The 27,519-nt window shown below is 45.0% G+C and overlaps 1 protein-coding gene across 1 annotated transcript in view; it reads right to left on the bottom strand.

Moving 5' to 3' along the window:
- Window positions 1–27,196, bottom strand: part of LTK (leukocyte receptor tyrosine kinase) — a 125,147-nt gene extending 97,951 nt beyond the window's left edge. The window contains exon 1 of the mRNA XM_068161420.1: window positions 27,063–27,196. Coding sequence (XP_068017521.1) covers window positions 27,063–27,105 — 43 coding nt within the window. The 5' untranslated portion in view covers window positions 27,106–27,196. The remainder of the gene's footprint in view (window positions 1–27,062) is intronic.
- Window positions 27,197–27,519: the final 323 nt, after the last annotated feature.

Raw genomic sequence — 27,519 nt, 5'->3', positions numbered from 1 at the left:
GAATTGCATGAGACTAAATTTTGCCCTCAACTTTTTCAGAGTGTCATTTAATTTATGAAAATTAAAGGTTACCCAGATGCATTTGGATAGGAGTTATTCCAATTCAGTTGCAAATAAACTGGAATAACAGCTAATAAAAGGAAGTATTTCCTGTTTAATTCAGGCAGACTAACACCCACTATAGGCTAGCACTGTTAGGAGTTTAATGTAGCTTCCTGAATTGGCTACATACTTCTTAACTTTGATATTTACTTATAGTGGCCACAGCTACTCTAACAAAAGTTAGTCATTTCCATCCTTTTTCTCAGTAGTAAGTTGGGCACCAAATCTGAGAGATTTCTGGTTGCATGCTACATTATGTTTTCACATCATTATATGCATACTGTCATTAAACAGTCATCTGCCTAATAGCACTAGGCACACTGCACGCTTGTGCTTGCAAGTTCAGCCAGTCACATAAAATGTTCTCCTAAACCTCTACATTAGATAATTTGGTGTTTCTCATGGAGCCAGTTTTCTCCTGTAAAGGGTACTGCTGAAAGTCTTCTGTTTAAACTCCCTGTTTCCATCTTTCAGACACAGTTTTGTTACAGGAGCAAGAGTCAGGCCTGGGGGTGAGGAAGAAGGCAGAGCACTCCTCATTACATAGAATAGAATAGAATAGAATAGAATAGAATAGAATAGAATAGAATAGAATAGAATAGAATAGAATAGAATAGAATAGACCAGACCAGACCAGGTTGGAAGAGACCTTGGAGATCATCACGTCCAACCTATCATCCAACACCACCTAATCAACTAAACCATGGCACCAAGCACCCCATCCAGTCTCTTCCTAAACACCTCCAGTGATGGTAACTCTACCACCTCCCTGGCAGCCCATTCCAATGGGCAATCACTCTTTCTGTGCAGAATTTCTTCCTAACCTCCTGCCTAAGCCTCCCCTGGTGCAGCCTGAGACTGTGTCCTCTTGTTCTGGTGCTGGCTGCCTGGGAGAAGAGACCAACCCCCACCTGGCTACAACCTCCCTTCAGGTAGTTGTAGAGAGCAACAAGATCTCCCCTGAGCCTCCTCTTCTCCAGGCTAAGCAACCCCAGCTCCCTCAGTCTCTCCTCCCAGGGTTTGTGTTCCAAACCTCTCACCAACTTTGTTGCCCATCGGATGCTTTTGGAACTCTCTTTCAACCACCACAACTGAAACTTGTGTTCCATCTTTCACTATTTAATAGCCTGTTTTCAAGTGTACACCTAAGAAGAGTTACAATCTTTACTCTTAGAAATACTTGTGCAATGTTATGTTGATTTCTCTGAAGTGTCTATGCTGCTACAGTATCTGCAACACAGGTGCTGGGTGTTTACTGCCCTGTGATTTGTATCTATAAACAAAGGCCTGTCGTTTAGTCTCTATCCCCTCTCTGGTCACAATTGTATTTTGCTGCTATCAATGCAAATAGAATCATAGAATCATTTTGGCTGGAAGAGACCTTTAAGATCATTAAGTCAAATAATTCACTCAAGCACTGCCAAGACCACCACTAAACCATGTCCCACAGCACCACATCTGCATATGGTCTTTTAAAGCCCTCCAGGGATGGTGACTCTACCACTGCCCTGGGCAGCCTGTTGCAGCACTTGACAACCTTTTCAGAGAAGAATATTTTCCTGATATCCAACCTAAATCTCACCTGGTGTAACTTGAGGCTGTTTTCTCTGTGCTTATTACTTGGGAGAATTGACACCCACCTCACCTCACCTCATTTCAGATAGTCACAGAGAATAAGGTCTCCCTTCAGCCTCCAGACTAAACAAGCCCAGTTCCCTCAGCAGCTCCTCACAAAACTTGAGCTCTAGACCCTTCACCAGCTTTGTTGCCCTTCTCTGGACACACTCCAGCACCTTGTAACAATGAGCCAAAACCCAAACACAGTATTTGAGGTGTGACCTCACCTGTGCAGAGTACAAGGGCAAAATCACTGCCTTAGTCTTGCTGGATTTACTTCTGATACAGGTGAGGATGTTTCTGGCCTCCTCGAGCACCTGAGCACAGTGCTGGCTCATGTTTCAGCCAGCTGTCAACCAACACCCCCAGGTCATTTACTGCCATGCAGCCTTCCAGTAATTCTGTTGCAAGCCTGTAGTGTTGTATGAAGTTGTGACCCAAGCGCACAACTCAAGGGCAGAACCCACCCTCACGAAGAAGTAAACAGTTAATACCCTATCATCCACCCAGTACTGTCCACAGATTTCCCTATTCCACAGATTTTGTGAATAAATAAATAGGTCATGTAATTTTTTCTATAATCACTCACATGCGAGGCCTCCTGTGCTGTCCAAACTCCTTCATCATGAAATTTTGTTCATTGCAACTCAAGAACTAAGATACTTAGATGTTAGCATGCCCTGCATTGCTCTCTCCTCCTTTTAAGGACTTTCTGCTAATTCACAGAATCACAGAATCACCAAGGTTGGAAGAGACCTCAAAGATCATCGAGTCCAACCTGTCACCACAGACCTCGTGACTAGACCATGGCACCAAGTGCCATGTCCAATCCCCTCTTGAGCACCTCCACATTCCAATGGCGAATGACTCTCTCGGTGAAGAACTTTCTCCCCACCTCGAGCCTAAACTTCCCCTGGTGCAGCTTGAGACTGTGTGCTCTTGTTGTGGTGCTGGTTGCTTGAGAAAAGAGACCAACCCCCTCCTGGCTACAACCATCCTTCAGGCAGTTGTAGAGAGCAGTAAGGTCTCCCCTGAGCATCCTCTTCTCAGCTGCTTCCAGGTAAACTCTCTTTGTTTTCACAACATCACCGTCACGAAGTGCAGTGGGTATGTATAGCAGGTGCTGTCTAACTGTTCCAAATCACTTCAAGTTTTTTTTTGGTAGCATGCTGCAGAGCAGAATTTAGCATTCTTCCTTTCCACATCTGTCAGGAATTAACATTCATTCCCCTGTCACACAGCTTGCAGTGATCAGACACCTGGTGTTTTGGTGCACCTTGGTGGCTGACACAATTGCAGATCACATGTGTGACAGCTGTAGGCACCGTGAAGTCTACCAACATTTTATATTAACCCCTCACCCTTTTCTTTGCTGGTGTATGCACACAACTTCCTCAGCTGATATTAAGTCATCATGAATTATGCTTTTATTCTCACATGACAGCAATATATATCAGATGACCACAAAGGTATAGATGAACAATAACACTATCACGGTACAGAAATAAAAGAAGTGAGCGGATGTTCTCCAGTACAGAGAAGAAAGAAAACCTGAGGTCATTCAGCCAGGTTAGAAGTGTCAAATTATTTACAATTATCCAGCGAGGCAGCAACTGGTGTGTCTGTCTCTGTAATTAGCTCCTGGGCACACACCTTTCCAGAACTCTTGAGATACAAGGGAAGCTGCTATGAGATTCTAGATCTACATAGGAAGGATAGACTCTGTTAGATCATAGAATCAATAAGGTTGGAAAAGTCCTCAAAGATCATCAAGTCCAACCTGTCACCCAAGACCTCATGACTACTAAACCATGGCACCAAGTGGAGAATTCCCTCTTGAATACCTCCAATGAATGATGAATTGGTGACACCTTCTAGTACACCACTGCCACCTCAGCGCTGCAGGATTTGAATGCACGTGGCCTAATATCAGCTGGCACACAGCACAAAAGGGAATGAAGGCAAAGCCATTTACTAAACACAAATCACAAGAGTCTCAATTATGATAGCCAAAGGGCAAATTGTTTGAATAACAGTAGATTGCATATCTATGATCAAAAAAATCCAGTATGTGTATAGGCCATGTAAGAATGTAAGAGCACAACCTCCTGAGGCATACAACATTAAAATCAAGATCTCTGGACAGCTTGAACCTAGAAGTCCTTAGCAAACTGACTGGCCATAACACTGAGTTTAGAAAGTCAGAAAAGTCTATGGCAAAGGCTATGAGAAGAAAATTAGTGTTTTCTTGATGTTTGAAAAGGGTAAAAGGGGAGTCAAATGATAGGCTGGATCCTGATTAAAATCTCCAGCAAAAGAATGGAAGAAATTATGTTACTCTTGATTAATTAACAATAGGGATGCAGGTAAAAAGACAATGTTTCATGGAATAAAGAGTTTTCTTAAACCTACCTTATTCTTGGGAAACTACAGAAGTATTGTCCCTGCAAACATTCCCTCCTGAACTCTTTCCATTCTTCCAGCACTCTAAAGCTGTAACAAATTCACCTGTTTAAAACTGCACCTGCAGCTGATGATTTTCTAATGGCAAGCTTCCCAAAAAACAGCACAGAATGATTTCTGAGGTCTTTTTTTGCCTACATCTGTATGAAAACACACCCTTCCTTCCTTCCTTCCTGGATTTATTTATTTGTTTAAATGGAATTCATGAATTTGTGTGTGGATATTACATTCTTTGCAATCCTCTATGTGGTGCGGATATTAAATAGCTTAGACTCTACTGGCTTGGAAGAAACCTCTACAGGTCACCTAGTCCAACCCCCTGCAGTAAGCAGGGACATCCCCAACTAAATCAAGTTGCTCAGAGCCCCATTAAGCCTGACCTTGAATGTCTCTAGGGATGGGGCCTCTACCACCTCCTCAGGTAACCTGTTCCAGTGTTCCACTACCCTCACAGTACAGAGCTTCCTCCTAATGTCCAATCTAAGTCCACCCTACTCTGGTTTAACACCATTTGCCCTTGTCTTAGTGCTACATACCCTTGCAAAGAGTCCCTCCCGCTTTGGATACTGGAAGCTTGCTAGAAAGTCTCCCCAGAGCCTTCTCATCTTCAGGCTGAACAACCCCAGCTCCCTCAGCCTGTCTTCAGTAGGTCTCCAGGGAACAGACCAGGGAGTGAAGTGCAGCAGTTTCATGGCTTCCACAGTGACATTCAGCTGCTTTGCATAGAAAAGAATAATAAAGTGATGTACTTTGACGGGGACCTTCCAGGTCTGTTCATGAAGAGCAGGTTTTGAAAGCATACAACCTTTGCATGTTCTGTTTCTCTTCTGAGAGGACTTTTTACCATCACATTTGCTACAATCTGATCTGATCACTGACATTTGTGTACTCTTGTTTACTGTCTGTGTGCCAGGTGCAGCTTATTAATAGGTGCAGTGTTGATTCTGTTATCAGGGAAAGGCAGCTCATGCCAACCTTACAATCACATAACTTTTCCTCCAGTCCTGTGTTTCTCAGTCGCTTGGCTCATCCTCCTTTTCACTTAGACCACACATAATTCAGTTTTTAATTTAGGTTTCCAGTTCACAGATCAGATTCATGCAGCTGTATCAGAGCTTGTGGTCATATGGTTTTCCTCTGTCAGAATGAGCCATCTTTCTCAAATTATGTTTTCACATGAGACATAAATACAGGAATTCTTTGCTGAACTTCAGCTAACAGCATGCCTACCACCAGCACCTTGGCAGCAGCTGTATGGAGCAGCACAGAAGATTCCATCCTCTACAATTTCTCCTCAATACTGCCAGGAAAATATGGAAGTATTGCCACAAGGCTCCTCTCAGTATCTGCCAAATTCCTTCCCAGAAGCAGAGATTCCAGTTGCTCTGTGCCAAAATTTTGTTTTCACAGGCATAAGTTGTGAAAAAGTGGGATGCAGAGTAGTACTGTTAAGAAATTAAACCATTTATTACCATACATTATCTGGTAAATATGTGAGAGTGGGATTTATGACTTCAGCCACCTAGTACTTAGGTGTTAAATCTGAACCAGTTTACAGAGAGAAAAAAGCATTACAGGAAGTGTCTGGAAGATTAGCTTAAACTGCTCACCTACTAAACAGATCAAGCTGGCCAAAAGGAACTCTCTTCTAGGTGCCAGGCAGTGAATTGATGAGTTTGCTCTATACTTCTTAACATGTTAAAGATCTCTGGCATGACACTAAAAGGATGCTGTCTGGATCAGCCCTTTTGTTGCTAAACTTGGTTGGAGAAAGATACAAGGTTTAAAAATTAGCCTTCTGGCAGGATCCCACTCATTTTTCATGATCAAGAGCCTGGATTAAATTCCTCAGAGCGTTACCAACACTGTGCTACCTGAGGCTTGTTCTGGTAGTGCCTAGGCTGCTAGCTATTAAAAGAGGGCAGAAGAACTTTTTATCTTGCCTGTTCCTAGTGTCTCCTATATTTTTCTCCACAGCATCTTGAGGGAAGAGGGAGGGGAGAGGGAGGGGAGAGGGAGAGGAGAGGGAGGGGAGAGGAGAGGAGACGAGACGCGGGAGAGGAGACTCAGGAGAGGAGACTCAGGAGAGGAGAGGAGACTCAGGAGAGGAGAGGAGACTCAGGAGAGGAGACTCAGGAGACTCAGGAGAGGAGACTCAGGAGACTCAGGAGAGGAGAGGAGACTCAGGAGACGAGACTCAGGAGACTCAGGAGAGGAGACTCAGGAGAGGAGACTCAGGAGAGGAGAGGAGACTCAGGAGAGGAGAGGAGACTCAGGAGACAGAGGAGAGGAGACTCAGGAGAGGAGAGGAGACTCAGGAGAGGAGAGGAGACTCAGGAGACTCAGGAGAGGAGACTCAGGAGACTCAGGAGAGGAGACTCAGGAGACTCAGGAGAGGAGACTCAGGAGAGGGAAGGGGAGGGGAGGGGAGGGGAGGGGAGGGGAGGGGAGGGGAGGGGAGGGGAGGGGAGGGGAGGGGAGGGGAGGGGAGGAATCAGGATGCGAAAAAGGGAGAGGTTTATACTGTGCTGTAGGGAACTTTGCATCAACTACTAACTTGGAAGAATAATCCTGAAGATGAAAGATGTATATAAAACCAGTGTGAATATATACTGCAGAGATAAACAACATATCCAGATACAAACAGTTTTCCTAATAATGGGCTAATTTAACAAGTATGGAGCCCTGAAGGCAGTGTGAACATTAAAACTACTTACTGTTTCAAAGCAGCAGGAGAGCCAAGCCTACAGAGGAAGGTCAGTGGGCACATCCTAAAATCTGCAAGTGTCTCTTGTGGAAAGGATTAGTACTAAAGCTTATTCACACTGTTGGAAATACTTGCCACCTGAGAGACAGCCCTCCAGTATGAATGCCTTAACTCACAGCCAGCACAATGCGAGAGGTGTGGAATATTTTTTCCTCAAGCTGCAGTTGGGGTTAGTGTTATGAGCACTGAACTTTGTGTAATATTCTCAGTGGGTGGGAGAGCCCTGGTATTTGGGACTTCCTGAATGGACTCAAAGTCAGGGATGACTTGGACTACCTTGTGGGTGTTTGGCAAATTGGCTCTTTATTTGCAAAGACACTTCTGTCATTCATGCCAAGATCTGAACTTTATTTTTTAATCCAAGAAAATCACCTTGGGTTGAAAAAACATGACACAGCTTTTGATCATGTCCTAAAACAACATAACCAAGATTAGTGAATTTAACCAGTCTGGTTTTGGCAGGAAACTGACTTTGCAAACAGAAGAGAAGTCACCTGCATTCCATTTTATTCCCCACTTCTTTTCTCCACCAGTAAAGAAGTGTAGAAGAAAGTGGGGACTTTTCATTTTATTTTGGTTTTGGCTTCCAAGAGAGTGTGGTGTTTGTTTAGAGAGAAGACTTTTGGGCTGTTGTACTGTGCTTCCAAACTGGGAAGCAGCTAAGGGGGAATATAAAGGCTTTTATTTTATTTCTAACAGGAAATCCTTAACTATAATGAGCCTCTCCTTTAAAGGACTCCTTCAGGATTAGTCCAAAAGAGCAATTAGAAATTTCTTCCCACCTAAGGAAGAGGAGCTCAGATTATTGTCTCTCATGACTGCAAGGATGAGTTTCAGTCAGGGTTTGACAACTCTGTGAACAACACTATCATGGTTATTCTGGTGTTCTTAATGCCCACAAACTGTGCCTTGAAAATATCCCCAGTAACCCATCACTGGAATGGAAAGAGTAGTAGAATACCCAAATGACTGATACCTAGATCATACCAGCACTAACCTGATTGATTTTAAGAGAGGGGAGTCTTGCTCACCAGTTCCTGTCAAAGATTCATAGCATGGTTTAGGTTGAAAGGGACCTTAAAGATCATCTAGTTCCATCCTTGCTGCCATGGGCAGGGACGCCTTCCACTAGACCAGGTTGCTCAAGGCCTCATCCAACCTGGCCTTGAACACCTCCAGGGAGAGGGCATTCACCACCTCCCTGGGCAACCTGTTCCAGTGTCTCACCACCCTCACTGTATTTCTTTAAAATACCCTGTCTAAATCTACCCTCCTCAAGCTTCAATCCATTCCCTCTCATTCTATCCCTACAAGCCCTTGTCAAAAGTCTCTTCCTTGCTTACTTGAAGGCCCCCTTCAGGTACTGGGAGGGTGCTATAAGGTCTTCCCAGAGCCTTTTTTTCTCCAGGCTGTCTTAAGCTTCGTGCTGAAGTTGAGACTATGACCAACAAAACCCCATTGCAGTGTGAAATTGCTGCAAGGGCATCAAAGCAGAAATAGAAATTACTGTGTGCCTGCAAAGAAACAAGGACTCTTGGCGGGGGGGGGAATCTGACTTCCTTTCAGACCGTGGATAAATTGATTAAACTCTAATGAACAAATTAGTGTCCAAAAGAAAATTATTTGGGGCAGTCCATTTGCAGGCAGTAGGGAAACACAACCAGATGCATTTCTGGATATATCTGGAAAATGTCCATATCCATGAGAAACAAGCAGAGAAAATACACTGGATGGAAACAGAACAGATGAATGTTGAACTCTCTGAATATCTCCAGTGAAGCTCTTACGTTTGTTCAGGAGAAAACAAAACCACCTTCTATGAGAGTGAATTCATTCTGCTGGAGTCTGGACCTGCTCCACCAACACTTATCTTCTGAAGTACTGAGTTCTTTTGGAATCACAAGAAGAGATTTCACTCTCTGGAAGCCATCAGTGGGGAATGGCATGAGATCATCAGCTCCTTTCAGTAATTCCTTGCTTTGGCTAGGCCTTTATCAGAGAATTATTAAAGAACAGAACAGAATAGAATAGACCAGGCCAGGTTGGAAAAGACCTTCAAGATCATCAAGCCCAACCTATCACCCAACACCATCTAATCAACTAAACCATAGCACCAAGCACCTCATCCAGTCTCTTCCTAAACACCTTCAGTGATGGTGACTTCACCACCTCCCTGGGCAACCCATTCCAGTGGCCAACCACTCTTTCTGTGAAGAACTTCCTAACATCCAGCCTAAACCTCCCCTGTTGCAGCTTGAGACTGTGACCTCTTGTTCTGTTGGTGACTGCCTGGGAGAAGAGACCAACCCCCACCTGGCTACAATCTCCCTTCAGGTACATATCCCAGCATAGTGTCCCTAAAGATCAGTGTCTGACTACTGGTAGCCTGCAGCTGGAGTTTCTTTGCTGGCAAGAGGTCATTGCAGACTTGTCCAGACAAGGGAGGAAAACAAGGTTTCTATTCCTCAGCTCTCAAATCAGCAAGCTAAGATGAGCAGCAGGTAGCCTGACTTCTTTGCTCCCATGACACACGAGCCAGGACACTGAGGAAAACAAACAATATGAAGTCAAGAGTTTGCACAGTTTTCATCTCTGTTGGCCCCCAGTAAAAGCCCGAATCATGACGAGTACAAAAGTAAACCTGGTTCTGCCCTCAGTGCAGTCCATCAATGTGCAAGGTGACAAAATGCCTCACCGTGGCATGTAGCTTCTTGTAGTTAATGCAGGCAGTGGCAGACAGGTTGTATAATTCTACACAGTTCCAACATGTTGAGTGCACACTCTTCTAACACCCAGAAAGGAGCTACCAGACCAAGCATGGGTTCCTTGACTCATTGTGCCTATCGACTGCAGCACATCTGTAGCAGTTTCTGTACACGTAGTTCATGCTTGGATTGCTCATCCAGCAGCTCATTTTGCCTTTTGAGCTGTAAACAGCCTGAAATTGTAGCTGTAATTAGCAGATTACCATGCGTAGGAAAAGACAAAATAAATATTTGAGTAGTACTCTTCTCTATACGACTCTCAAGAGTTCCCACTGCCCACCTGGTACTCCACTAGATACCATCCCAGCAGAGGAGAGAGCAAAAGGGAAAAATTAGTGGTGTCACTTCAGTCTCCCATTAGAGTTAAACAGAGATCTCTCAGAATCACACATCTCAAAAGATTCTGTCTGTGCCAGCTCCCGCTGAAGAAGGGAGGTCATTCTGCCCACTGGTTAGGCTACACCTTGAGTCCTGTGTCCAGTTCTGGGCCCCTCAGTTTAGGAAGGAGGTTGACTTGCTGGAACGTGTCCAGAGAAGGGCAATGAAGCTGGGCAGGGGTTTGGAGCACAGCCCTATGAGGATAGGCTGAGGGAGCTGGGGTTGCTTAGCCTGGAGAGGAGAAGGCTCAGGGGAGACCTTCTTGCTTTCTACAACTACCTGAAGGGAGGTTGTAGCCAGGTGGGGGTTGGTCTCCTCTCCCAGGCAACCCACACCAGAACAAGAGGACACAGTCTCAAGCTGCACCAGGGGAGGTTTAGGCTGGATGTTAGGAAGAAGTTCTTCATAGACAGAGTGATTGGCTAAGCTTGAGCACAGAAGATTCACCTCAAGGTGAGGGTGACAGAGCACTAGAACAGGCTGCACAGGGAGGTTGTGGAGTCTCCTCTGGAGACTTTCAAATCCCACCTGGATGCATTCCTGTGTTGACTACCCTAAGTGATCCTGCTTTGGTAGGGGGGTTAGACTCAGTGATCTCTGGAGGTCCCTTCCATCCTCTAATATACTGTGATACTGTGAGGAGTGGCTAAGGGAACTCTGCTTGTTTAGTCTAGAGAAAAGGAGACTCAGGAGAGAATATCATTCTCAACAGCTACCTGAAAGGAGGTTATGGGTGCCAGTCTGTTCTCCCAAGTAACAAGCAATAGGGCAGGAGGAAATGACCTCAAGTTGCACCAGGGGAGGGTTAGGTTGGATATTAGGAAAAATTTCACACACACAGTCACACAGAATGTTAGGTCCAACCCTCCTGCCAGGGCAGGAAATCCTTTCTTCTTCAAAAGGGCTGTTAAGCCCTACAAGAGGCTGTCCAGGGCAGTGGTGCAGTCACCATCCCTGGAAAGCTTTAAAAGACAATGTAGATGTGGTGCTAAGGAACCTGGTTTAATGGTAAACTTGGCAGTACCATGTTAAGAGTTGGACTCAATGATCTTGAAGATCTTTTCCAATGTAAATGATTCCATAATTCTATGATTCTCTTTGTATTGCTCTCCACCTAGGAATGGCTTCCACAAGAGGTAATTTCATCTTGCACTAAGAAGAAGAGAGCCAAATAACCTGCAATAGTGCCATAGTAACATCTGAAACATCCAAAGGCAGAATCTGTTACTGCATCCTTCTGTATCATAACATTCTGGGAGGGCTGGCTAGAGAGTTGTTGCTTTGGGGGCATTGAATGACTACTGTGTTACCTTAAACTTAGAGCAAGGCTAGGTTTTAAAGCTACTGAGGCATGATGGAAAGCCAGTCCAGTTCCCAGGACACTAGTAAAGCAGGCTTCCCTGACAGAGCCCCAAGAGGGAGCACACTGCAGTGTGTTGGGCACAGGAAGGCCTGCACTTGGCTTTGAAGGCAGTCGTGACCACCACTATGCCTCCCTGTCAACATATCCAGGGCACACATTGAAGGGCCCAAGCCTCTGCCTCTGAAGGAGAGATGCAGTTCCTGTGCCAGTCAAGGTGGACAAACACCTACTCCCTACTGTCATCTTACTAGCACTGCACCTTGAGCTGATGCTCAAGCAAGAGTCAGACACCTTTTAAACCTCTTCCTACAACCTCAGCTAGAAATCATTCCCAGCTTCCAAGGTAGGGACCACAACTTTGCCAGCAAATGCTCCAGCAGTGTGTGGAGCCTCTCAGCGCCAGCTGAGCCTCCCAAATGGGCTTCCTAACAGCTGAGCCTTTCAATGCCAGCTGGAATCCAGAAGAGGAAAGCAGTTAAACAAACACTCAGAGAAGGCTAAGAAGGTGGAATGTGAAACTGAGCATAAATTCCAGCAGGGTATTTAACAGTTTGGCAGCCAAGATTTCAAATATCTTCCCTGTACCACGGCTAGCATTCTCTGCTGCTGTAAGCAACGCTCACTTCCAAAGCATGCTAACAGGGAGTAACGTGCATTTTATTCTTTGCATGCACTGAGTTATTCCTCTTCATGCATCTGAGAATCTGGACTCTGAAACTAAAAGCATAGAGACAACAACTGATTGCTTTGCATTCTTGTAAAGCTCATGCCTGGTACAAGCAGAGAAGCAGAGAAACAAGCTATGCATTTCTTACAAGACCTAAAGACACGAGCTCATCCTTCACTGAACTCTGTACTCTGCACTGGTTAGGCCACACCTTGAGTACGGTGTCCAGTTCTGGGCACTTCGGTTTAAGAAGGACATTAAGACACTTGAACATGTCCAGTGAAGGGCAACACGGCTGGGGAGAGGCCTTGAGCACAGCCCTGTGAGGAGAGGCTGAGGCAGCTGGGGTTGCTTAGCCTGGAGAAGAGGAGGCTCAGGGGAGACCTCATTGCTCTGTACAACTACCTGAAGGGAGGTTGTAGCCAGGAGGGAGTTGGTCTCTTCTCCCAAGCAACCAGCACCAGAACAAGAGGACACAGTCTCAAGCTGTGCCAGGGGAAGTTTAGGCTGGAGGTGAGGAGAAAGTTCTTCACTGAGAGAGTCATTTGCCATTGAAATGTGCTGCCCAGGGAGGTGTTGGAGTCACCATCCCTGGAGGTGCTCAAGAGGGGACTGGACGTGGCACTTGGTGCCATGGTCTAGTCATGAGGTCTGTGGTGACAGGTTGGACTTGATGATCTCTTCCAACCTTGGTGATTCTGTGATTCTGCTACATGCTCCCACCCACTTTGTCTAAGACACACCAAGCCATGGGCAGTAGGGCTGCTGAGGCACAGGAGGTTGGGAATGGCTTTGCACAACAGCCCAAATAACCAGAAAAGTTCCAAGAATGGGAAAAAAACCCACCACCAAATCTGACTTAGTAAAACTGATAATGCTCAGCATGCAGCTCTGCAATACGAGGAGGGAGACAGAGAAAGAGAAGCTGATTACTGTACCTCAGCATTCACAAAAGGTGTTACTTTCAAATAGCAGCAGCATTTAGTTGCACCTAGAAACCCAACACCAGCAATTATAGCTCTATTGTCTCCTCTCTTCCCAAGATGAAACTATACTCTGAAAATTGACCCAAAGTCACAAATGACCGAGCTGGCATGGAGAATATCAGTTACATCACCACAGAAACAAGAGGAGGCTTTACCACTATTCATGTGTGCTGTGTCTTCTCAGGAGCTGCTAAGGAGACATTATGGAATAGCAATACCAATCCACATTTTTGAGGAGAACACCTCTGTTTCCTCTGCCAATGGAAAAGCCTGTGCTGACAGAAAGCTCTTATCAGTAATCCACCTTTCAACGTGAAAGAAGAAATATTCTTCTTTTTCTTTTCAAAGCCACACATTTAAACTTCCCTGAAATCGAGCTAAAGGCTCTCCTTAATGACATTTCACTTTAAAAAGACCCCCCAAAATTATGCATATTTCTGTATAATTCTGTGTCTGGATCTATTTCATGGAACTGGAACATCCTAGTTTACGTCTCGTCACACCTGGAAAAGGAGAGATAAAATAGGGCAAGGATTAAGGCACCAAGACTAAGTAGCCTTCTGCAAATCACACAGGAAGCTTGTGGCAGAAGGGGGAACCAGTCCTAAGCAATCTGCCTTCCTCTGCTATACTGTAAAAGAACTGGAAAATACAACCTTCCAGTTTGCCTAACCTAAAGCCACATTAGAGGGAAAATTTGGTTTATTCTGTATGTTCACTCCTGATCATGTGTTAGGATGACTGAGAGAATGACAAATGTCTCCAGTGCTGCCAGTGCTTATAATTTTATTCTGAATTCAGCTCTCTACAGTGTTTTTCTTAAACATGTAGTTTCTGGAGCCATAAAATGACATGAAAATTACAGCAACAAAAATTGCTTAATAGTTACCCAGGATAGCAAACACAAACTGGAAAGACTCAGAAACCAGATGGCTCATAAATATGTTTTAATTTAATGATTTTTAACCCTATCTGGTGATGTGAAACCTGAGCTTGGAGAGGTTAGGTACCAGAAAAAAAGGTGCTGCTTATACATTTAGGCTTTGCCAAGCTTCAAAAGACTAAGCAAGGTACTCTCAGCTGTCACTTCTCACCAGCTTTAGAATAGAATAGAATAGAATAGAATAGAATAGACCAGACCAGACTAGACCAGACCAGACCAGGTTGGAAGAGACCTTTGAGATCATCGCATTCAACCTATCATCCAACCCAACTAATCAACTAAACCATGCTACTGAGCACCCCATCCAGTCTCCTCCTAAACACCTCCAATGATGGTGACTCCACCACCTCCCTGGGCAGCTCATTCCAATGGGCAATCACTCTCTCTGTGTAGAACTTCCTCCTAATATCCAGACTAAACCTCCCCTGGTGCAGCTTGAGACTCTATCCTCTTGTTCTGGTGCTGGTTGCCTGGGAGAAGAGACCAACACCACCTGTCCACAACCTCCCTTCAGGTAGTTGTAGAGAGCAATAAGGTCTCCCCTGAGCCTCCTCCTCTCCAGGCTAAGCAACCCCAGCTCCCTCAGCCTCTCCTCATAGGGATTGTGTTCCAAGCCCCTCACCAACTTTGTTGCCCTTCTCTGGACATGTTGCAGCAACTCAACCTCCTTCCTAAACTGAGAGGCCCAGAACTGGACACAGTACTCAACGTGTAGCCTAACCAGTGCAGTGTACAGGGGCAATATTTCTTGCTCCTCTGGATGTCTGAGTCACCAAACATAAGAGGCCATGTTTAAGAATATACATAAACACACCTGTTTTGAAACTCACATGGGAGCAGTTTGGTACACACTAGAGCCTGTAAAATGCTTTGTGCATAAAATTTGTCTGGGCCCAAAGCTATTTTAACTGTGGCCCTTTTAGATGATAAATGTCAGCCCCCAGGTCTTCACCTTCAGAAGGGATCAAGTCCTATTAATATCACAGAATCATAGAATCAGTCAGGGTTGGAAGGGACCACAAGGATCATCTAGTTCCAACCCCCCTGCCATGGGCAGGGACACCCCACACTAGATCAGCCTGGCCAGAGCCTCATCCAGCCTGGGCTTAAACACCTCCAGGGATGGGGTCTCAACCACCTCCCTGGACAACCCATTCCAGGGCTTCACCATTCTCACGGTGAAGCACAACTTCCTCATGTCCAGTCTGAATTCCTAATTATTTCAGAGCACCTCTTCTAGCAGCAGGTTGTGCATGGTGTGGGTGAAAGCTGGAAACAGACTATTTTGTCTGATGGGATGAAGGGAGACTTGAAGACCATACAACAACATGGTGTACCTGTAAGTCCTCAGTCTTGTAGTGTCAATGGTAGGTTTCAGATTATCAGCCTGAATTTTGTGTCCCCTAAAACAGTTAAAAGTTTTGATGAATGGATACCAAATACTTCAAAGGTCCAAAAAGAAGAAATTCTTATAAACAGAACTGGATAGCTGTGAAGAATGTCCTTCTATTTAGTAAAAGAGGGTTGTAGGTTTTTTTTACAAGGGTACAAATTCATGTGGAAGTTGTCAGCTCACCAACATCTAGCTGACAAAGCAGACATCAAGCACTGCTTCCTTGCAAGAAACCAGAAAGCAGATGTCACTAAAGTAGGTAAGGCTGTGTTCACACACTCCAGGTTCAGGTATCTAACCCTACAGGTTCATCTCACAACACATTTGTTTCAATGCCCCTGGGAAGAGATTCAGAACAAAAACCCAACAGAATCACCATGATTGGAAAAGACCTTCAAGATCTCTCTGATCATCAAGTCCAAACACTATGTCATTATACCAGGGCCACCACTACACTATATCCTTGATCACCACACCTAGACAGCTTGTAAATACATCCAGGGATGGTGAATCAACCACTTCCCTGGGCAGCCTGCTTCAGGCTTTGATAACCCTTTCACTACAGAAGTTTTTTCCCAATGTCTAACTTAAACCTCCTCTGGTGTAACTTGATGCCATGTCCTCCTGATGTGTCTGTTGTGACTTGTGAGAAGAGACCAACACCCACCTCTCTACAACCTCCTTGCAGGTAGCTGTAGAGAGTGATAAAGTCTCCTCTCAGACCTCCTTTTCTCCACACTAAGCAACCTCAGCTGCCCTTGTAAGACTTATTGTCTATACCCGTTCCCCAGCTTCATTGCCCTTCTCTGGACCTGATCCACTGCATCAATGTGTCTCTTACACTGCAGCTCCCAAAACACAGTACTCAAGGTGTGAGCATAAGAGTTTGGCAAAACATTACTTCCTCCCACCTTTCGCTGGCCCCACTGAGAGACTGACTCCCTTCTCGTCCTTGCTCAGTTATCACCATCTCCCTACACAAGCTGTATAAAGTCACACTGCAACTGGGCCACTCAAATGACTTAAAAAAGAGAATGCTACCTTTTAACCTAAATAATTTCAAAGCATTCCTGCAGTCTGACTGACACAGCTGAGATGAAATCATGCTGCTTCTTGTGTGTTGGCAGGAGAGGTCAAGGTGGGTGTGAATGCCGGAGAACTGAGCTAAACATCAACTGAATGTTGACCTCCTTCATTTTCACAAAATCACAGAATCATAGAATCAGTAAGGTTGGAAAAGACCTCAGAGACCATCAAGTCCAACCTATCATCCAACACCTCATGACTAACTAAACCATGGCTTCAAGTGACACGTCCAGTTGCTTTCTGAACACCTCCAGGGACGGTGACTCCACCACCTCCCTGGGCAGCAAATTCCAATGGCCAATCACTCCTTCTATGAAGAACTTCTTCCTTGGCCAGCAGGAAGAGGGAGATCATTCTGTCCCTGAACACTGCACTGGTTAGGCCACACCTCGAGTACTGTGTCCAGTTCTGGGCCCCTCAGTTTAGGAAGGAGGTTGACTTGCTGGAGCGTGGCCAGAGAAGGGCAATGAGCTTGGTGAGGGCCTTGGAACACAAGCCCTATGAGGAGAGGCTGAGGGAGCTGGGGTTGCTTAGCCTCGAGAGGAGGAGACTCAGGGGTGACCTTATTGCCCTCTACAACTACCTGAAGGGGGGTTGTAGACAGGCAGAGGTTGGTCTCTTCTCCCAGGCAACCCGCACCAGAACAAGAGGACACAGTCTCAGGCTGCGCCAGGGGAGGTTTAGGCTGGAGGTTAGGATGAAGTTCTACACAGAGAGAGTGATTGGCCATTGGAATGGGATGCCCAAGGAGGTGGCAGAGTCACCATCACTGGAGGTGTTCAGGAGGAGACTTGATGGGGTGCTTGGTTGCATGGTTTAGTTGATTAGGTGGTGTTGGATGATAGGTTGGACACGATCTTGAAGGTCTCTTCCAACCTGGTCTGGTCTATTCTATTCTATTCTAACATCCAGCCTAAACCTCCTCTGGTGAAGCTTGAGACTGTGTCCTCTTGTTCTGGTGCTGATTGCCTGGGAGAAGAGACCAACATCCCTTCAGGTAGTTGTAGAGAGCAATGAGCCTTAAAAAATTCAACAGAAGAAACAGCATTTCTACATTTGAAATGCTGCATTTACTTGGCATAAGGCATCCCCCACCATTCTCAGTGGAAGAATGTCAGTAAAAAAATATGAAGGGGCAGGGGGAAAGGCTTTTTCCTTTCATTACTTTTCATTCATATATAAGCAGGAAGGCACACAAGAGAGAAAAAAATAATGTTTGGGAATTACAATGGGAAGGAACAAATAAAAAGGGCTACACCCTGTCCAAAACTTATCATGAAATCAAAAATTAAAATAGCTTTCAGAAGGGAAGTTTAATGCCTGTGCCTAATCAGGCCAGTCTAGCACCACTCTAGATGAGGTGAAAAGAGCTTGACCTGCATAAGTATTTCATTTTTGGAGCCACCTGAACAGGCAGAACACAAACTCTTCTGAAGTAACTACATAAAAGCTAGCCTGATTTCACAGTATCACAGTATCACCAAGGTTGGAAGAGACCTCAAAGATCATCGAGTCCAACCTGTCACCACAGACCTCATGACTAGACCATGGCACCAAGTGCCACGTCCAATCCCCTCTTGAACACCTCCAGGGATGGTGACTCCACCACCTCCCTGGGCAGCACATTCCAATGACAAATGACTTTCTCAGTGAAGAACTTTCTCTTCACCTCCAGCCTAAACTTCCCCTGGTGCAGCTTGAGACTGTGTCCCCTTGTTCTGGTGCTGGTTGCTAGAGAGAAGAGACCAACCCCTGCCTGGCTACAACCACCTTTCAGGTAGTTGTAGACAGCAATGAGGTCTCCCTGAGCCTCCTCTTCTCCAGGCTAAACAACCCCAGCTCCCTCAGCCTCTCCTCACAGGGCTGTGCTCAAGGCCTCTCCCCAACCTTGTTGCCCTTCGCTGGACATGTTCAAGTGTCTCAATGTCCTTCTTAAACTGAGGGGCCCAGAACTGGACACAGTGCTCAAGGTGTGGCCTTTTTTCGAAAGGACACTGCTGCCTGTCCACTGCAGGCTTGAATCCATGACCCTGAGGTTAAGAGTCTCATGCTGCACTGACTGAGCTGACTGTGCTCCCTTAATTTGTTCAGCTTATTTTGCTTTCAATTAATTCTCAAGGTTATTTTCTGCCAATCTTGCTGATTTTCAGATTTCTTCTCTGGGATTGTGACAGGCCAAGAGACTCAATCTGTCAGACTCTGGGAAAGCTCAAACTCTCCTAGGAACCCGATAGCTCTTGATGGGCCAGGAGGCATGTGGGACTTCAGCAATGTGGAAAAGAAAAACTGTGATGGCAAGTATTCTGGAATGACTGTGTTATCAGGGTTTAGAACATTCATCAAGTCCAGTGTCTCATTAAAATCTAGGCTGAACTGTTAGCCTGCATAGGGTTAAAGGAAACTTCTTTCAGGGCTTTTAAACATTATTTGGGCTCCTGTAGTGACTGTAAACACAGAAAACGTTCCCATTGTGAATTACATGCTTTAAAAGTGTTACTCACATAAAGAGATCTGGACTCCAGCACTGTACACATCAAAATGCCACAGAGCAAACTCTAAAAGTGTGTCAAAGACCAAGGAAATTTCAAACAGCCATGCTTTCCTACGATTTCTTTTCCAAAGGCATAGGAAATATGTGTTAGTCACTCACAGTATCACAAAGGTTGGAAGAGACCTCAAAGATCATCGAGTCCAACCTGTCACCACAGACCTCATGACTAGACCATGGCTCCAAGGGCCACATCCAATCCCCTCTTGAACACCTCCAGGGATGGTGACTCCACCACCTCCTTGGGCAGCACATTCCAATGACGAATGACTCTCTCTGTGTAGAACTTCCTCCTAACCTCCACACTAAACTTCCCCTGGTGCAGCTTGAGACTGTGACCCCTACTGAGCTCACTCAGAGCTCAGTAAGAAAAAAAAAAAACCCCAATCATAAAAATTTATGAATGCCAGATACTCAGAAAACTAAAACTGCACTCAAATATGACAATGGAAACAGAACATTGAAAAAAACCCAATCAAGATATCCATGGTATAGGAAATGTATAAACACAGTCATCCATGCTACTTACATTGGCTAAGATGTTAGTCAAGACACCAGGGACTGCAAAACTGCCAAATGAACGATTCAGTGAAGCAGAGCACTTTTTCACTTTAGTTCCAGTTTGAATTCAGCTTTGTCTGAGGTTTCCCACATTCAGGCTGACATCTGCTAACTTTTCTTTTGGTGACCCCAAACCGCGCTGGCTGAGCTTATGGTCTCCACTGGAAAAGATTTCCTTCATCCTGCTCCTCTGCCCAGTCTCAGCTACCTCCCATCCTTCATTATCTCTTCCCAAAGTTTCCTCCTGCCTCCCTAAAGCCAGGAAAGTGGAGTAGAAGTTGTGATGCAAAACTACAAAGAGGAGAGTCTGAGTACTCAGAATTTACCCTCATCATGTGGAAAAAGGTCTTGGTCACAGCAGCGGAGCCATTCAAACCAGCCCTGCATTGATCCATGGGAATGGGCTCTTGTGAGGATTCCACAAAGCAGCAGCTGTTTGCAAAACTGCTCAGAAGCCCACCACACTTTGAGGCCACTCCTGTGCCGCCAAGGACAGTTACATCTTGGGTTCAGCTCTCACAGAGCTTCCAACTCACGACTGACATTATTGTGTCAGTCCCGATTTAAGGAGGGGGAAAAAAAAAGTTTGGATTTAATTTGGCTCCTGGATAGCACAAAAACCTTTCCACCATGACAATGAAGGAGCAGACATTCCTCACGTCTTGCACTTTATTCTGTGCACCAAAACACCACATTCCTCCATGCCATTTCCTAATGTGGCTCTCAGTCACTTTGTCACTCCTATGTTCTTAATATATGAATATGTATCTCTACAAACATAGACCTAGGGGAGAGGTGTGGATGCATTAACCCCAGCACGCTCGGCTGTTTATGCCCTCAACACATGCTGTGCTACAGACTGGGGGGAAAAAAAAACACCCTAAGTGAGCAACAGAAATGCATGAATAAATGCATCATTCTTGGCTGATATGCCAAAGCTTATGGGATTTCAGATAGCAATTAGATGAAAATCTGCAATGTCTTATTAACAGGCATGGATCTCCCATTAGACAGGGCAAAAGTTAATCTGAGTTGCAAGGATAGATCTGTGCTTTTTGGAAAGACTTCAGCATTTAATTCTATATTTTTCACAGAGTAACAGATTGCATCAGGTTAGACAGGACCCTCAAAGGTCACCTTGTCCAACCCCCCCCCTCCCCCCCAGCAGTGAGCAGGGATACATCCATACAGATCTCATTCTTGACCACCTTTAACTCTGATGAGCCTGCTGTGTCTACTGGTGTCTCTTCTGTTTTCTTTAAACTTGGTCAGTGCCGTTCTCAGAGAGAGTCTTTCCTATGTATAGGGTAGAACAGCTCAGTTGGGAGGGATCTAACAGTGCTCATGCAGTCCAACTGCCTAAAATAAATATAAGCCAATTAGAAATCTGAACAAGTTTTTCCCTGACAAGTGAAAGACAAGGTTGTAGAGAATCATGTAAAGCTTCTTTCTTTTTTTCCCCAACCAGCTTCATGCTAAGCAGCCCATATAGAAAATCAGTCTGAAATTCTCCTAGAAAGATAAAATCTGGTCTCTAGATGAGCACTTTACTGAAACTCTGAGTTCTTTATTTCCTCAGTACATACGGCAGAGCTGCTTTTTCTAGGTGAGGGAAACTGGAAGGTCATCTCTGTTTACTTTTACTGTAATTTCCCCCCCTTTTTCCCTCCTCACAGGCCACATTGTGCTGGCATACCCACTGGAAGAAGCTGCAGTGTGGAGGCAGACCACCTTGAAAGCTCTTAGAGACAGCACACCTGAGGGAAGCAAAATGCCTCAGTGACATCCTGCCGCTTGCCTGGGAGCTGTAGCTCTTCAGGCAATGCGGAGACCAAGATAAATCCTGCTTTCTACATTTGCTCAGTTGTCAAGGTCCTGCACCCAAAGCTCTCCTCTTGCACATTCAGCATAGAAAGGCAGGAACCTGTTATTCCTCAGGCATAGCCCCTGTCATAATCTGAAACAAAAGCTCTACATGTTCCCGCTGCATGCACATAACCCACCTGTGTGATCCATCACCACCCTCACAAGAAATTCTAGCTCTCCCTCTTCACTCAGAACACATCTCTTGGCCCAGCTCACCTCTTACCAAACACCTCAATTCACCACTTTCCCAAGACATTCTGCTATCCTACCTGCCATGGGTTTCATCTTTTTGCACAGCCTGTCCTACAGACAGCAGGCCACATCAAAGCACTGGGTTTGTTATGTGTCAGGAGAAGAGAGAGGCAGGGGAGCAATTATAATGGAATGGGAGGAAGAGGAATTGTAAGAGGAAGGACTGATGCTGAGAGACAGGAAAAGACTGTAAGCCTGATCCAATTAATTAACATAATTAATGTCATTATTTTCCTCCTCTGATTTAAGCATTCAATACAGGAATCATGCTTACTCACAAGAGTCTCAGATAAAAGTCTCCAGATAGAGAAATCAAGATGTTGCACTGCTGTAACTGTATTCCTGCAGAGGTCCATCAGTTAGCCTTAGCTAAAGACCCCACGGATTCCTTCCTCTCTTTCTGAAGAGAGCTCACTTCCTTCCCCTCTCAGCACCTGCTTTGTGCTTCTGCTAAAGATTTGCAGAAAGTTATCTTTGCTTGCTTTATTTCTGAGGAATTCAATCCAATACCAAGCTACAAAACAACAGCACCAGCCGCCGTGTGAACGCACGGTCACGGACATCAGCCGGAGGACAACCACCTGCGCGCACAAATCCAGGTGCAAACTGGTGTGTGGTATCAAAAGATAACTGAGCAGCTTTAACACAGGACTTCTGAAGTGACTGGCAAGGTCAAAGAAATTGAAACCAAACCGAAACAAAAGCCCAACAACAAACAAAGAACTACGACAAATGAAACAAAACCAAAAAAGAAACCAAAACAAACAAAAAGGACAAGCAAAGCAAAGCAAAGCAAAGCAAAGCAAAGCAAAGCAAAGCAAAGCAAAGCAAAGCAAAGCAAAGCAAAGCAAAGCAAAGCAAAGCAAAGCAAAGCAAAGCAAAAGCAAAGCAAAAGCAAAGCAAAGCAAAACAAAACAAAACAAAACGAAGCAAAATGAAAGAAAACAAAAGAAAACAAAACAAAACAAAGCTGTCACTGGCCAGCCTGGAACGTTCTCAGAAGCCAAGTTGCCAGACCAACCCGTTTCAGGGAGTGGTGGTGAACTGTCACATTTGGTGTCAAAACTAAACATTTGAGACCAAATCCTGTGCTAGGATTTTTTTTAACATAAAGATTTTTGAATAAAAGCCTTTTCTGAGCCAGAGTCTGAATTGCAACACACATTCAACCAGCAAAACTTCTTTGAATGACTCAATATCACATAATGTGCACACACACAAATCTCCCCCTACATAACAGCTCAAGCCCCAGACTAGTTTATAAAGTATTGTTGCGTCACCACACCAGCATTTCTCACTAAAATTAATTCAAGGTTAAAATTTCATAGAATCAGTGAGGTTGGAAAAGACCTCAAAGATCATCATGTCCAACCTGTCACCCAACACCTCATGACTACTAAACCATGGCGCCTCTCTAGTCACAGACATCTCACCAGCACAGCCAGCATGCATCCCATCACACACACAAGCTGACTGAAGACAGGGACCCTCCAGTGCACCTGTCCAGGATTTGAGGCGGCATAAGAGGAATGCTTTTGCAACATCACTGGAGTAGGGCATCCGGGCATCCTCTTCTCCAGCTTGGATCTTATGGGCTAATTGGAAGCTGGACAGCTATGTCACACTCACAGAAAGATGGATTTCTTTCATGGCCAAGCACAAGGCATTGTTTTCAGCTCTAAAGGAACAGCACACATGGCTTGCCACCTGATTTCTTCATTTTCCACCTTAGCCCTCCCTTTTGATGCAGTTTACAAATCCCCAGTGTTTGCATGCACTCCTTTACTGTGGGATTCCCCTGTAACTATCCTTTCCTTTCCCATTGCATTTCAAAGGGTCCTCAACTCTGCAATGTCTGTGGCTTTAATAGAATTGTCTTTCTTTTTTGTTTGCTGTTTTAATTTCAAGGCATAAACCTAATGTTTGACTTTCAGTGTCATGTCCTCATGCCCTGAATTGCATATCCAACTGGGCACAGTATCTGTAGCTATGCTGCCATCTGCATAGTGAAGGACCATGGGCATAACTCCTAAGACAATTTTCAAGGATTATTTGGGGTTGTCCTGGTTAGTATTATTTAAGTGAAACCACTACTGTACCTGTGAGCTACTTTGAATGGAGATAGGCACAAGAACAAGGAAAGAAGAGAGTAGTTCTTCAATGAAGAGGCAAAATGGAATGCAGGGTCTCATCCCTTCTACTCTTGGCATGCTCTTCTCTAGACAAAGTGATACATGAAGCAGCAAAGATTTGTGTAAGTGGATCCACATGCTGGTTTATTTTAAGTTGGCTTCCAACAAAAAGAGGTACTCCTATATATGCATCTTCATGCATGTGTGGCCTGATGACACTTAAACGAGTTTTTCACTCTGTACTCACTCTGTAAAACAGACCAGCTTAATCCTGACAGGGAGAGAAACCCAGGGAGAGCAAGAAAACCTTTGTGGCTTCTGAAAGCAGTTTGTTAGACAAGTGCAAGGAGGAAGCAGCATCCAGGAATAGAGCATTCACCATTGCCATACTGGTATCCCAGTCCACAAACAAACAGACAAAAGGTTGGCTGATTTACTGTGTCCCTCTCTGTGTCTCACTATGCCTCTCTGCCTTAGAAAGAAATCAGCACACCCACAAACCATAACTACTCCTCAGGCTGAAATTAAACATAAGATATCCTATTTTGTGACAGCTCCACTACAAGTACTGGAAAGGGCTATAAAAACAGGCTTGACAAAAATGCCTCTACTAATATTATCTTGAGAACTGTGGTTATACTCAATAGTTATACTCTGAGCAATGACATAAACATGACTGCACTTTTGGAAAGGTGTTTGAGGTTTGCCCAGGATGCATTGTGCTCTAATTTTGCAGGTAGGTTGCCCTCCACGCCCAAAAGCACGAGCACGACAAGCCAAGCACAACAAAGTTCTACACAGAGTAGAGCAGAACAGACCCACTCCCTCCACCAAACTCAATCAACCAAAGGAAAATCATCCAATATGAAGGCTCAGAGCAATGCTGCTGCTTAAAAATAAAATGATCCCAAACATTCATCTGATGGATCTTTTCACCTAGCTGTCTCCTGGGGTCTTTTCCTGAGGTGGTTTGGTTTGGTTTGGGGGGTTTTGTTCCTGTTGTTGATTGGTTTTGTGGGTGTGTGTGTGTTTCTGTTCTTGGTTGGGGGGGGTGGGGGGTGGGTTGTGGGTTTTTTGTTTGTTTTAGTTTGGCTTGGGGTTTGTTTATTTGGTATTTTTGTTGGGGTTTTTTTGTTTGTTTCTTTCTTTGTGTGTGGTTTTAGTGTTTTGCTGCTGCTGTTCCCCACAGCTTTCTGAGTTTTCTCCTAGACTCTTAATTTTTGCATCAAAAGGAGTTCTGACCTCCTACAGTGTTTTAGTGTGCCAAAAGTTTTCAGTGGATGGGGAGTCTGAAATTACCCCTTTACAGTATAGCTCATTAGAAAGGCACATGCCAGCCAGTAAAACAAAAGAGAGAAAAATGGTCCTGTACATTTCCTCATCACCCAGACCTTGAGCTTTCCAAGTAAAGAAGGAAATGCACTGGCATTCTGAGAATATGCTCTAGGAAAACTTTCTCAGTGGAAACAAGTAGTTTTTAAAATAACTGAGTGCAGAGTCTGAGAGGTGACCATAATAACCCAGTGAGACAAGAAATGCTCATGTGAAGCCTGTGACAGCAGCTGCACAGTTAAATGCTCATGCATTCAACGCTCTCCCTGGGTGACTGAGATTATTTTTGGCAGAAGGCTGGATGGAGATTGTAAAATGTACAATTTTTTTTTTTCATTTAGCTCTTTAGTTGCTCTCTCTGAAACACCTTTATTATTTTTTTCAATCCCTGTCCTAATACAGTTGTGCTTCAAATCACAAACTTGGAGAGAGAGCACATATAATGATTACTACTTATACTTACCTCATTTGCGTGTTGAAAGTCACTCCATCAAAACCACTGAGACGATAACTTAGCAGCTCTTGATGAGACCACATGCCATGAGAACTGAGGCTGTGGGTGCACACAGCTCTGCTTGCATGTGGTAAGCTTGCCCTGGGTACATTTGACAGTCAAGCAACCTCCTCCCAATAGGAGTAATAAGCCAGAATAAGCCTGAAATCAAAAACTCTGTGCTATGCCTTGGTGTCCCATTGTAAATGCAACTAAATGCTGAAGCCTACTTAAAAACTGATGTCCTGGCATGGCTTCATATTAAAGAAAAACATATTCAGGTCAGCATTTAGCCAGAGAATTACACTGCACCAGCAAGGACAAGCTGTAGTGCCCAACAACCTGTTTGCCTTATCTCCCTTCCTGCCGGAGGCAACGTGATTTGTAACACTGTAAAGTACAGAAGTGTCTTCTGATGCTTATTTAAGGGTCAAGGTGATGTCCCTGCCTCTACAGGGGGGGTACTATTGTAACTGCAGTTCCTTGAGAAGTTCAGCATATCCCGATTTTTCAGCATGCCCTTTTTTTCTCTCTCCTAATATCCATAATGAGCTTGCTTCCCACTGTGCACACCCAGTAAACAGGTCCCGCTCCTACCTTCTTCTCCCCTAGTTGCTGTGCTCATGCTGCTGCTTCCCAACTTCTCTCCTGTTTCTGCAGCTTCCCCTCTAACATCCTCCCCTTCTATCCTTATTTCATTCCTGTTGCTGCACTTCAGAACCAAACCTGACAGTGACAAACGGAACAGCACAAAGAATCCTTTCAAAAGTCAGCCTGAGCACCACCCTCTAGGTGGGAGCTCCTAACTCCATCTTTCATAGTCCCGATACCTTTTTCTCCCCTTATCAGTCTCCCTCATCTGACTCCTTATACTAAGCACCTTCTTCAAACTATACCTTTTCCTGTAAGCAAGCTTCTCTACTCCTAGAGCATTAGTTTCATCCATCTCTCCAAACCAGCGGCAGAGAAAGCAATCCAGTAACCGGAGAAGCAGAATCGTCCTGGGGTATAGCTGTTTATTTCTCACGCTGACAGCGCCTGCTTGCCGCCTAATAGCCTCGGTCAGCAGCAGCCTCCCTAAAACTGTGGCTCACCATTCATTTCAGTGAAAAACACTTACTTCGAATCAACAATCATCAAGGTTTATCTTCCCACATGTCACTCGCTTTATATAAGTTTCATGCCAGTACTTTGTCCACCCTCTCCTTTCTTACCCACTGTTTGGAAAAGAATGCTCTACGGGTTCTAAAGGTAAAAGCGAAGGGGCTATGAAATAAGTCTGAGTCCCTGAGCATAAGGAGGAGTTTGCACCGTAAGGAGAAGGGGAGAAGAAAACCAAGTTACTTACCCACCGTGGTGACCCACAGCACCAGCTGTGGCGGCCGGCTCATGGCTTTGCGGGGTGCGGGCAGGTCCCAGCCGGGCGCTCTGCTCTGGAGGGACGTGCCCGGCTCTTCCTGCGGCTCCGCAGGAGCTCTGAGACTGGGCTCGGGCTCCGGCTGCCTTGGAGGAGAATTCCCACCTCCTGCTCAGGCAGGCTTGCATGGGTCCTAGAGCCACCCTCCCTTCCTGCCCTCCTCCTCCCTTTTTGCATACCGCTCCTGCACGATCAGCAAATCCATCAGGCAGTTGCTTCACATGAACACTTCCATCTATAAATTTTTTAGGCATTAGTATTCACCAGGAAAAGCTGAATTCAGCATCTTACTGACTTGTTCCCCCTTCACTGTCTTCCCTCGTAGCTGCCTCAATGACACACCAGAGACGCAGGCACTGCCTGGACCAAACTCAACTCAGATTTAAGA

Source organism: Melanerpes formicivorus, unplaced genomic scaffold (assembly GCF_026170545.1).
Source record: "Melanerpes formicivorus ecotype bairdi unplaced genomic scaffold, bMelFor1.0.p_v2 SCAF_58, whole genome shotgun sequence".
Classification (NCBI taxonomy): Eukaryota; Metazoa; Chordata; class Aves; order Piciformes; family Picidae; genus Melanerpes; species Melanerpes formicivorus.
This window is presented reverse-complemented; position numbering and strand designations above follow the sequence as displayed.